At 38.1% G+C, this 12642-nt stretch overlaps 1 protein-coding gene across 1 annotated transcript in view; it reads right to left on the minus strand.

The window, feature by feature from the left end:
• Window positions 1–12642, minus strand: part of lama4 (laminin, alpha 4) — a 106561-nt gene that overhangs the window by 25153 nt on the left and 68766 nt on the right. The window contains exons 22-31 of the mRNA XM_057823020.1: window positions 12373–12518; window positions 12122–12284; window positions 11893–12026; window positions 11456–11627; window positions 9730–9861; window positions 9484–9626; window positions 6951–7080; window positions 6741–6878; window positions 6499–6632; window positions 2327–2491 (exon numbers count right to left, since the gene is read on the minus strand). Of these exons, the coding sequence (XP_057679003.1) occupies window positions 2327–2491; window positions 6499–6632; window positions 6741–6878; window positions 6951–7080; window positions 9484–9626; window positions 9730–9861; window positions 11456–11627; window positions 11893–12026; window positions 12122–12284; window positions 12373–12518 (1457 nt within the window). The remainder of the gene's footprint in view (window positions 1–2326; window positions 2492–6498; window positions 6633–6740; window positions 6879–6950; window positions 7081–9483; window positions 9627–9729; window positions 9862–11455; window positions 11628–11892; window positions 12027–12121; window positions 12285–12372; window positions 12519–12642) is intronic.

The following is a 12642-nucleotide window of genomic DNA, read 5'->3' on the forward strand; positions in this document are numbered from 1 at the left end:
TTGGCTTTTCTAACTGAAGGGACATAGTTTTTGTTCGCGCCAGAAAAAAACAGAAAAACAGAAAAACGATTAGACAGATGCATCAACTGCTGCTGCGTGGCGTGTCTGTTGTGAAATGCGAATTCAAACGGTCGCGCCGTGAAATACTGAGTAGAGACTACTCGGTAAGATGTGGAAACACACTTCGCTAATTCGCTAATGCTAATTTTACATCCTTGGCTAACTGCTAGCGCCTTATTCGTGCAGGCCAGAAGCCTTGTGTGAGAGGAAGAGGACCAGGCATCGTCAGTTAAGACTATTCGGTCATTTACACTATTGCATACAAAACGCTTTTGAAAGTGTTATTAACGTTTTTGTGTCATGGAAAATGTATCATTTATGGCATTCAAAATGCTTGTGAATACATCGTTTTATTGTTGAGTGTTTACACTCAGTAATGTTTGAAAAAGTTGTCCAAAATAAATGAAACTGAAAAGATTGTAACCCAGGACCTGTGTTAAATACAGGTCAGGTTTTTTTTCTGATTGGAAAAAAAAGATCATCAGAGTGGATTGACGATGGCGAGCTACCCAAAGTGTTTTGAATAACCAAGAACATCGAAAATTCTGGAATAACAGACCGACTGTCTGTCAGTCATCGGACTGGCACGCATACCTGTCAAGTTGTATGGTTTCGGCGTAATTTGTACAAGTGAGCACTGATTTTTAAATGTGTATGCCGTACGTTCAAAATCTGTACGTTTTTCGGCATTACATTTTTTTTTCACTGTTCGGATTTTGTCACCGTTTCGGCAGCGAGACAATGTGCGTTACGATGCGTTAGTATGTTGGTTGAATGACGCGAGAAAAGTCAGAGACACTGAGGGAGAAGAGTGTTGCGATGCTAGGCTAGGTGGCTCTAATGATTTCTGACTGTAGCCGACAGCCTACAATCTATGCCTGGATATGAAATGCTTATAGAACTACATGTGTAATGACAGACGGTGGCGTTAATAAACAGCCGCCATTTTGAAGCAGTAGACTTCTCAGAAAGGCTCTGTTGTAGTGAACCTTCCTAGCGAACTTAAGTAACTTTTAATCTAAAATACTCCTAAATCGGCAAAATCTTAACTTGAATCTATCTTTGAATGAATAAACAGTTTTAAAAATTGCCGAAAGTAGACAGAAGGGAACTAATGCAAAAACGGTAGCAATTTTAACAACTTTAACAGTTGATTCACAACATTAAAACGATTTCCAAACATAGCAAAGTTACTGTGTTTTTTGTTTTTTTAAATGAAGAAAAACACATGAAAGGTAACACCAGTTACTTTGCCAAGTAACTAATTACTCTTACTTTCAGGTAACTGAGTTACTAACTCAATTACTTTTTGGGAGAAGTAATTTGTAACTGTAATTAATTACTTTTTTAAAGTTAGATTAACAACACTGGTCATGAAGATGAAGTCTGCAGAATGAAAAGTGACGAAAGCGAAGATTTCATTCTGCCAATTTGTTGCCGAAAACAATTTGCCTGGAACTATTGCCGATCACGTCTCAGAATTAGCAAAAGAAATGTTCCCTGACTCAAAGATTGCATCGGTAAGTTAATTTTATCAATTGACCTTTTTAGTTTTTAATTGGACACACGAACTACCTTCAAGTCAAACTGAATTGCAAGCTGAAGTGCAGCCATCAAAAGACATGATAGATATTGCCAAAAGTGCTACATACAATTATAACAAAAGTCACTGTTAAATTTTAGTAATCATGATGTAGCTGAAGATATTGATTGTTCTTTGATTGCACCAGGTTATATGTTACAATATTACCAATAAATTCATATTATTTTTAAAAAATGAGTTTTATTCTTGTTTCATATTGCACGCTACGTAGAACGTTGTAAGATTAGTCACCTATTTGTAAGGGCATACGTCACTATTTGTAAGATTGCCAACAGGCTCGGGTTGACAGGTATGGACACATACATTTTTATTTTCAAAGAGTGCACTCCAACGAACATTGAAAAAAAATATTGCAATAGTAAAACTTGAGACATTGAATTAGTTGCCATTGCAGCTAATATAGGACAATTTTGACCTTGAGCAAAAAATTGACTGAGACTTTTTTTTTTTTTTAATTGCCTGTTATTACTGTTTTTATAACCAGTTCATCATTGTTAAATGTTAAAATTATTTTATTGTATTGTTCTTTAAAAAAAAAGATACACAAATACAATAACAAAAGTACAGCCCTGAACACCAGTGAATGCGCTTCATCCTTGTGCACATTATGAAACAAACCACTTTCACTAGCATTGCGAATGTTCACATTTAGAAGCAATTTACCTGTTAATATAAGCATACGTAATGCAGCCTGTAAAGTTTTGGAGGTTGCTACTTGGTGATCCTCCAAAGTAAAAATTCTTGACTGAAGAAACAGAAGAGGGTCTTGTGACTGACTGTGAGCGCTTCTTCTCCTGCTTGTCCTTATCATCCACCATTAATAAATACCTTGGTAAAAAAAATTTTTAGAAAAAAAAAAGAGAGAGAGGAAAACATTAAATGAATGATACCAATGAATGGTTCTGAATCATTTTGCAATGCATAGGAAAGGCATGTAAAGTAACAAAAAAAAATGACTTTCATAATATGTCAACGAACATTAATGATAGAGCAAAACAGCTAGTTTATAATATAAAATTACTAATCATTTTGTATTGTTAAAAAGAAAGCCAAATTAAGATACCGTAATTTTTTCACTATAACATGCACCTGACTGTAAGCCGCCACCCACCAAATTTTGCATGAAAACGGCATTTGTTCATAGATAAGCTACACTGGACTATAAGCCGCAGCTGTACTCACTGTATAATAGGATAGTTAGACAGAAAGATAGTAACACTTTATTTGACAGCGGCATAATACGACTGTCATAAGATCAAATGAACCGTCATGAAGCTTTGAACTAATTGGCTGCAAAGCGTCTTTGCTTCAAGAAGCTTCATTTGGCCATCCCTGCTCTTGACTGGCGGAGACAGTCAAACTCTGCTGCCGCCTGCTGTCAACACTGTTGTCGTCCAACATGCCTCCTAGCATGCATTGCAGTGCTACAGATGTAAATAACAATTAAAATGTGTGTTCTGTGCGAATTATTTCTTCAGTTACTGTTCCAGTTTTTTAATGAATTGCTAGTTATGGTATTTGGTAACACTTTATTTGACAGTGGCACCATAAGACTGTCATTAAACAATCATAATTATGACACTGTCATAAGAGTTAATCAATGCTTATAACAGATGTCATTTAGTGTTATCCGGCAAATTATCTCACTTTTGAATGAATGTAAAATATCCGAGCTGGACATAAATGGAGTTAGTGACATTATTAGCTAGATGACATCTGTCATAAACATGATAGTATCATGTTATAATTATGACGGTCTTATGACAGTCTTTTGACACTGCTGTCAAATAAAGTTCTGCCTATTACCCGAAATATATCAACAAGTGAGCCACACGTGACTATAAGCTGCAGGATTCAAAATGAAGGAAAAAAGTAGCAACTTATAGTCTGAAAATTACTGTAACAGAAAACTGGTGAATGCAGAATATGCATCAAAACCCAGGGTGAAAGTGGCTAGAAAATCATTAGCGGAACACCCTAACATAAAGGTCGCCACGAAGCCAGAATTTTAAGAAAAATTTTATTTAGTTATTTGGGGGCGGGGAGGGGTTAACTTAAGAACATTGGATGTATGTACATTAAAATTGAAGATAACGTTAACACTGACTTTTTTTAATTGAATGAATAAAATTGGTAGCCTGACATGAATGAACAAAAATAAGTCCAAATGTTGACATTAGTTTTTCACGATTGTTAACACACAAAAACATAAACTTTGGCACAGTTTGCACAACCTTAACGTTCCATTCGTTCAACCTGACTTGTCACTACTTCCCACTCCATAGACTCTGACTTTCCTACTTTACACTCTGGTGCCAATTGCTTGTCACGACGTTGTCTAAACACTACACTCAGTGTTCAGTTGTTGCACACACCTTCCATGTAAAAGCTCAACGCTTCAACTTAAAACACACTGCAGTCAATTGCAGAATAACCCGTTGTCAAAATTTCCGTTGTTACACACATTTCTCATGTAACATCAGTCATATCAACCTACAACACACAAGAGTTCAAAACTCAACACATTCAAGTTTGATGAGCAAATAGCAATCAGAAATGCAGCATATGTGTCTTGCACCTCCTCCTCTGTGTTTGGTGACAATGGAGAACCTTGACGAAAGCAACCAGAGAAGAAGTATAAGAGTGAGAGGAGCTATGTGAGAAGGGGCTAGAGGCGTGGTCCTCAATTGGCGGACCGCGGTCCATGACCAGACCACGTCACACCTCTCTGCGGATCCAGAGCAAACGGCACTTTTTAATTAAAAAAAAAAAAAAAAACATTTTTTACCATATATTATTTGTATGAATCGAAATGGACCACTTGGATGCGTGTGGAAGCGTTCGATTTATATATTCAAATTTTTTTTAATACCACGCCATGAAAATGAATAACTTCCTGTTTTGTGGAGGAATGCGAATGTGACGTCACCCAGGTCAGCATTTCACAATATAGCATTATTGCTGTATAGCATGCAGATGAACTGCGGATTCATCTGATTTTGCAGATTAATTTGTTGATTTTTCGCATCACGCCAGCTAAATGTGCTGCAGGGTTTGGTAGCTGCGCCAGAGAGAGGCATGTGAGCCTTTTAGGGTTTCAAAAACCCCCACCCCAATATTGGCCAAAACAAGTCCGACAATTATGGGACCATTGGACTTACGAGGAAGTGAGTAAACATTGTGTTTTGTATTATGTCAAAAACTGGGATTATGGCACATGGAATATGGATGTGGCTTGCATTTTGTGGCTGACAATGCTCCTTGTCCACTGAGATTGCCACTCGGCCAACAACTGGCAGCTTGTCGCACACCCCCCTCGGTCCTCTTCACGTGCCCTCCGGGAGAGTGTTATACTTGGCTTACGTATGCTCGTGCAGTTCTCTATATCGCCCAGACTTCCAGTCCCCCTGCTCTCTTCATGTGCCCGGCAATAGAACACTATCCTCGGGTTGGGCTAGGGCAGTTACGCGCTCCTCCAACATCGGCCGGCCTGTCCGGCAGTCATTCTCCAGCTGCTTCCCCGGCAAACAAGCTACGACGCAACGACGAGCTCTAATTTGCACACCGCCGGGGGGGGGTGAAGACAATTGACAACCCCGCCAACGTGTGATGTGATCCGGGGTAGTTTTATGTGATTTTATGTGATTCGCTTCTAAAGGCAAGAATAAGACTTGGAAATGCCGCTCTGTTCGGGTTAGCATGTCGGCTAGCTGTCACACCTCCTGGTTTGTTTACGCTCTTTGAACCTGGAGCAGGCAAATGACAAAAGCCGGACTAACTCCGGTGACATGAAATATCGTTTGGGTGGCAAGAAGTCAATAGTCTTGACCATTATGGAGTCATTTTGCCATGTCACATATAGCACAAGACTTTTATTTGTCATGACTATACCATTAATTTAGAAATTAGGAAAAATTCTTGGATAAAAAGAATATCCTGTAAAAATATTGGAGTAGAGAGATTGAAACTATGACATTTTTCTGCTCTCTTTGTCGCATTTTCCGCATTCTGAATAACTCCCCCTCAATGGGCTGAATTCTAAATTAGATGAAATCGTAACCCCGCCGACGTCATCCCCCAGCTGGGGACACTAGAGTGCTATAATGACAGGCAGGGCTAAATGGCAGATTAAAAGACTAATTTCTCGTCATCTCTGCTTTGCCAAATTGTTGTATATAGTCGAATCGTCTCAAAATATGATTCTAATTCACATAATAATATTATTTAAGATTTTTTTTTTTATGCTGTCCCAGGCACTTTAAGACCGAGGTTCCCTTTAAAGATCTTATCAAATTTTCATTGCATTGTCCTTTTTTATCGTAATAATTCAACAAGTTGTTTGTTACTTCTCTGGTTTATTCTTTTTTGGGTTGTTCCAGAAAACACATGTGCATTTGAACCAATCACATCTCACTATCTATGTTGTTCACATGTCAGTTTGTCAGCAAATTTAAAAAACAAGTCCAGTTAGGTTTGCTGTACGCATGCGCACATCAACGCGACTCATCAGACCGTTGATACACTGAAAGAGAGCCGCTGAACAGAACTCTGTGGAAGAAATAAAAAATATCGGTGGAAATGGATAACGCTAAACAAGCACTTTATTAGACTTGTCGTTAACACTTGTGTAGGTAAATCTGACATTGTTTTCTCCTTGGAGATGCATGTGTGGCAGCCTGCCAGGTTTAGTAACGAGGGGTGTTGACAGTCGCAGTGATATTTTTGGGATCGAAGCACAGTACCGGTTTAGTGGTACGGTGTACCTGACCGTTTCGGCCCACTTTCATCCCTGATCAAAATCAAAAGCTTTCGTCAAAGTAAAATAAAATGCTTACTTCTGATTGTTCACTGAGGCTAACAAGAAGTGCGTCCTTCCATCATTATAGTGTTTCTTATGTGTTTTAACTCTGGTTCCAAGTATGTTCATCACCACTGCTCCGTTCTCAAGGGAGATGCTGAATTCGTCAGGCTGAAGTGGTAAAAATACAAAATGCAACAGTTACTGAATTTCTAAAGCAAATTATCACTGCAACTGGTAAAGGCACTCGGAACTAAACTAAGATAAGTGTGATTTTACCCCTTCAGTATGGTAGAATAGTAGTCCATTGGCATCGTATGTTTTAAAGTTGAGGCCTCCTTCAAAATTTCTGAATGGTGAAATCTTTGCCGAGGACCTCAAGTAGCTGTCACCAATGAAATGGGCTTTATGAGATGCCTATAAAATGAATGAGAATGTTTATTCATCACAGAGTCGATTACTGAATGACGATGAATTTGGGACACTTACAAAAGACTCCTCAGGGCAGCCACTACTGATGCCAATTGTGCCAGGCTCCTCCAAGAGGTTGAAGTCTTTTTTCTGGAATAAGAAGCCTTTGACACAACCTTTAAACCCAACCACGGCAGAAAGCTCGGGCCTGGTGACAGAGACATTATCACAGATGAAGGGGAAAAAAAGTCGAGACAAGAGTCGACTTTTTTTAGTTCTCTTAAATGAACAGAAGATGACGGCACACAATCAAGCAACAAAGAAAACAATAATACGGGGGGAAAATGTGGCATAAAGTACAAAAGATAATACAGGGGATTTATAAACTTTTAAACAATCCCATAAAACCAAGAGTGATAGAAGATAAAACATTTTATTTATAGTAATTGAAACCTTAAACATGCCAATTAAGAAAAAATGATGGAATTTTTTTTTTTAATGACATTCTTTAAATGCGTTGTTCTTTACAGCAAAAACACACCTCCTTTAACACTTGTTAAATTCTCTTTTTTTTTCAGTGTAAATCTACTAGAAATAAGTAAAATAATCTGCTAGTGCTTCAAGTAAACTTTACTCACTTAGATTTCTTGAAATAACAAAAATAGCTAGCTGAAAATAAGCTTGACAGACTTATTTTAGGCAGGGTTTGCGCGGGGTCTTAAAAGGTCTTAAAAGCATTGAATTTATGAATTTTGAAATAATACCTTTAAAAGTCTTGGAAAAAGTATTGAATTTTCATATCTGTGTCTTAAAATGTATGATGCATGCACTGTATATATTTTTTTTAATAAAACGGACGGGTACTCTTTAGTTTCTATACTAACACAATACTATAAATTCTTCAATAACAAAATATTATGTTAAGTACAGTGCCTTGCAAAAGTATTCGGCCCCCTTGAACCTTGCAACCTTTCGCCACATTTCAGGCTTTAAACATAAAGATATGAATTTTAATTTTTTTGTCAAGAATCAACAACAAGTGGGACACAATCGTGAAGTGTAACAAAATTTATTGGATAATTTAAACTTTTTTAACAAATAAAAAACTGAAAAGTGGGGTGTGCAATATTATTCGGCCCCCTTGCGTTAATACTTTGTAGCGCCACCTTTTGCTCCAATTACAGCTGCAAGTCGCTTGGGGTATGTTTCTATCAGTTTTGCACATCGAGAGACTGACATTCTTGCCCATTCTTCCTTGCAAAACAGCTCGAGCTCAGTGAGGTTGGATGGAGAGTGTTTGTGAACAGCAGTCTTCAGCTCTTTCCACAGATTCTCGATTAGATTCAGGTCTGGACTTTGACTTGGCCATTCTAACACCTGGATACGTTTATTTTTGAACCATTCCATTGTAGATTTGGCTTTATGTTTTGGATCATTGTCCTGTTGGAAGATAAATCTCCGTCCCAGTCTCAGGTCTTGTGCAGATACCAACAGGTTTTCTTCCAGAATGTTCCTGTATTTGGCTGCATCCATCTTCCCGTCAATTTAACCCTCTTCCCTGTCCCTGCTGAAGAAAAGCAGGCCCAAACCATGATGCTGCCACCACCATGTTTGACAGTGGGGATGGTGTGTTCAGGGTGATGAGCTGTGTTGCTTTTACGCCAAACATATCGTTTTGCATTGTGGCCAAAAAGTTCAATTTTGGTTTCATCTGACCAGAGCACCTTCTTCCACATGTTTGGTGTGTCTCCCAGGTGGCTTGTGGCAAACTTTAAACGAGACTTTTTATGGATATCTTTGAGAAATGGCTTTCTTCTTGCCACTCTTCCATAAAGGCCAGATTTGTGCAGTGTACGACTGATTGTTGTCCTATGGACAGACTCTCCCACCTCAGCTGTAGATCTCTGCAGTTCATCCAGAGTGATCATGGGCCTCTTGGCTGCATCTCTGATCAGTTTTCTCCTTGTTTGAGAAGAAAGTTTGGAAGGACGGCCGGGTCTTGGTAGATTTGCAGTGGTCTGATGCTCCTTCCATTTCAATATGATGGCTTGCACAGTGCTCCTTGAGATGTTTAAAGCTTGGGAAATCTTTTTGTATCCAAATCCGGCTTTAAACTTCTCCACAACAGTATCTCGGACCTGCTTGGTGTGTTCCTTGGTTTTCATAATGCTCTCTGCACTTTAAACTGAACCCTGAGACTATCACAGAGCAGGTGCATTTATACGGAGACTTGATTACACACCGGTGGATTCTATTTATCATCATCGGTCATTTAGGACAACATTGGATCATTCAGAGATCCTCACTGAACTTCTGGAGTGAGTTTGTTGCACTGAAAGTAAAGGGGCCGAATAATATTGCACGCCCCACTTTTCAGTTTTTTATTTGTTAAAAAAGTTTAAATTATCCAATAAATGTTGTTCCACTTCACAATTGTGTCCCACTTGTTGTTGATTCTTGACAAAAAAAATAAATTTCATATCTTTATGTTTGAAGCCTGAAATGTGGCGAAAGGTTGCAAGATTCAAGGGGGCCGAATACTTTTGCAAGGCACTGTAAATTGACAAGTTTCAAAAGCAAACATTAGATTGCACAGGAAGCGTCTTCTCACCTTGATTGGACAATATGTGAGGGGGCCCCACCTATGTAGATATCTGAGAATGGCAAAGTGGTTTTCGGATTCTCCATAGACTTAACATGGCCTTTGTCCACTAGAAGGATAATCTTCTTTGACTGATGATAGATTACTGATATCTGTGCCAAGGGCAAGAACACAGATAATACATTAGTGTAAATAAAAAGATTCATTTTGGGTATTCTTATTAAGCCAATTTAATGAAAATAAAAATATACATACCTCGTGATATCTTGCATCATTTATTTTCAATTTTGGTAAGTTGTCCTCCAAAACCTTTGGACCATCACTGAAGCCAAAGTCATACATTAAGCGCAAATATCCATTTTTAATTTCTAAGAGAAAGAATTTTTCCTGGGAAATGTGAAAAAAAAAGGAAAGGATATGGTTATTTTGTGTATGCAGTACAGTAGATTTGATTACACAGGCAGGTAATAATTCCCCCTAGCATGCTTTAATTTAGTATAAAGTGCAGTGTTGTTTTCGTCAATCATGACGGTAACGAAAATATTTAATCAACGAATAGTTTTTTTATGGCGATGAGGAGACAATAACGAGCTAAAAACATGTTCCTCGAGATCAAAACATAACGAGACAAATGCCAGTTTCGTCTGACGATACGAGAACGAGAGGAAAATGGTTTCCGTCACTTGTTCACAATGTGTGACATCTTTATGTGTAGTTAGTTTGCATCGTAGCAGTGTCTTTTTGTGTCACTCATGTGACATGCTGCACCCTCTGACTCAACAGTGTCGTCTCTAGTCTCCATGCAGACACGATAAGATTTGCTTTCTTATCTTGGCAAGACAGAATATAATGGTCTCTTGTCCCCGGGCCCCTGCAAGTCTGTTGACAGCCCTGACTACAGTACTGTATATGCGCTCCACTTTCCTTTGTGTCACTCGGACCAGAGCAGCGTTCGTTTTCACCGCTGAACCGGTGCCAGTAATAGCTGCCGTTTCCTTGTTGAATTGGACCACAAGATTTGGACCTTATTTCCCTTGTTATTATTTTTGTAAGCAAATATGTCTCTATTGGTTTACTTTATAGCATTATTGTATGCTTTTTGTCGTTATTGTATTTCATTTTCTAATAGTGTGTTCATAGTTTGATTGTGACGGATTAATAAATGTCAGTTGTAAGAGGAACTATGGTGTGATTAGTGTTACCAGAGGGAAGTAATATCTATCTGTCTGTCAAACTTTTTACTTTATTTTATTAATATCACGTTTATTACATTTTAGATGTATTTGGGTTACTTAAAGGGTTAATTCCGACTTGCACGGAAATTCAGGTTACGTCGCCAGCGCAGGAACGGAACTCGTTCGTAACTCGGGGACTACCTGTATAAGGGGCAGTCAGCTTTTGAGAAACTTTAAGGCTTTTAAGTATGCCTTATAATGTGGAAAATACGGTACCATTTTCCTGCTGAGTGTGTTTTATCACCAAATTGGCTTTATCCTTCTAGACACTACAACATGTGCTCATCTGTCAATGTTCATTCGAAATAGTTGGAAAGCTTTATTTATTTTTTATTATTGAAGTTTTTTTTTTTGTTTTTTTTTTTTTATAGACGAAAACATTTATTGTAAATGTCAACTATAGCTAGACGAAAGTAGTCTTGAGTTTTCGTCAAAAAAAAAAAAAAAACACAACTACAAATAACACATTTTGAAATGACTAAAATATGACTAAGACTAAATGGTATTATTGTAAAAACGAAAATTAAAAGGGCTGCCAAAAACAACGTTGATACAGTGTATATTGTACTGTTTCAGTGCACAAAAACTCATTTTTAAGCTTAGTTTTCACACAATCTTGACAAATAAATATACATCATACACTGCTATAAATAATCCCAAACAGTAACAGCAGTGAAGATCCACCCCTCGTTAACGGGTCTTAGTAAAAGATTCTCTGCCCCCTTTAGTAATTGTAGTTAACTTACAGCATTGACCATGACGAAAAGCACTCCATTGTTTGCAACTGTTCGCACTGAAATGTCAAATCTTGTGACATAACCAAATTTCCCTCTCCGTTCTATGTTATTGATCAGTGCATAGCCCTTTCCATCAAACAAATAGCTTGCAATACGACTCTGCGAGAATGCCAGTTTGTACCTGCAATTGCAAAGAGAAACGGTATTAGATGTAATATGTAGTATCCAGGTCCCACAATATACTGTAGAGTATTGAGAAAAGGCTGAATAACCATCAAGCTAGAAATTAGATTGTTAGATTAAGAACTTCAACAGGACTCATACAAATTTGACTGCACCTTAGCACGATAGCATCGGGGTCTGACTAACACAGGATACGTTCTTCATCGTAGTGCTCGCAATGCCAAACTCCAAGAGTTACTAAAAATGTTTTCAACGGAATATACCTGGAACATGGTGTTGATTCAACCACATCCATTTTGTGAGTGTTTTTGAAATTATATAGACTGATCACATCATTGTTTAGCGAGGCCAACTCAATGCAGCCCACAAATGGAGCGAGGGTCAAAGGTGGTGGGAGCTGAAATTAAAAATTAAATATAAGATTTGTGTAAATTTAATTGTTTTTCAATCCAGATGCATTTGTTTATAATTACAGATAATAATGCAAAATACCGTGACATCCGGTGGGACACCTCCAACAAAGAACACCATATCTTTAGGGTCAATGTCAAAAAGTGAGTCGGTTCCTGGAGCTTCGCCTTTCTGAATGAACTTTTGTTCATCTGTGGATCTCTGGCTGGGAATGATTAGGTAGACTTTTCCATGTCTGCCCAACCTAAAAGAAAAGCAAACATGAAATAACTATACTATTTTTTTATTTGAATGAAATATGTTTGACAGGAGCGAAACTATCATGATTGTACCTCTCTACTTTGATGTAGTTGAACACAGCTGGCCATTGGCTGACAGGTTTTGAACTCAGCGGGATTTCAACGTATTCACCACCAAGATTATACATGTACACAAGATTATCATTTTTGATGGCAAGTCCCATGTAGTCTTTCTTGCCCTAAGGGGACAGTAGGCAGCAATCAAAATATTATATTAATGTTGTGACTTGGTGGTGAGAATCCTTTTAAGATTTCCGCAATTCCACCAACAGTTTCCGATAAGGGAGCCAAATTCCAGGAGTA

Source organism: Corythoichthys intestinalis, chromosome 19 (genome assembly GCF_030265065.1).
Source record: "Corythoichthys intestinalis isolate RoL2023-P3 chromosome 19, ASM3026506v1, whole genome shotgun sequence".
Taxonomy (NCBI): domain Eukaryota; kingdom Metazoa; phylum Chordata; class Actinopteri; order Syngnathiformes; family Syngnathidae; genus Corythoichthys; species Corythoichthys intestinalis.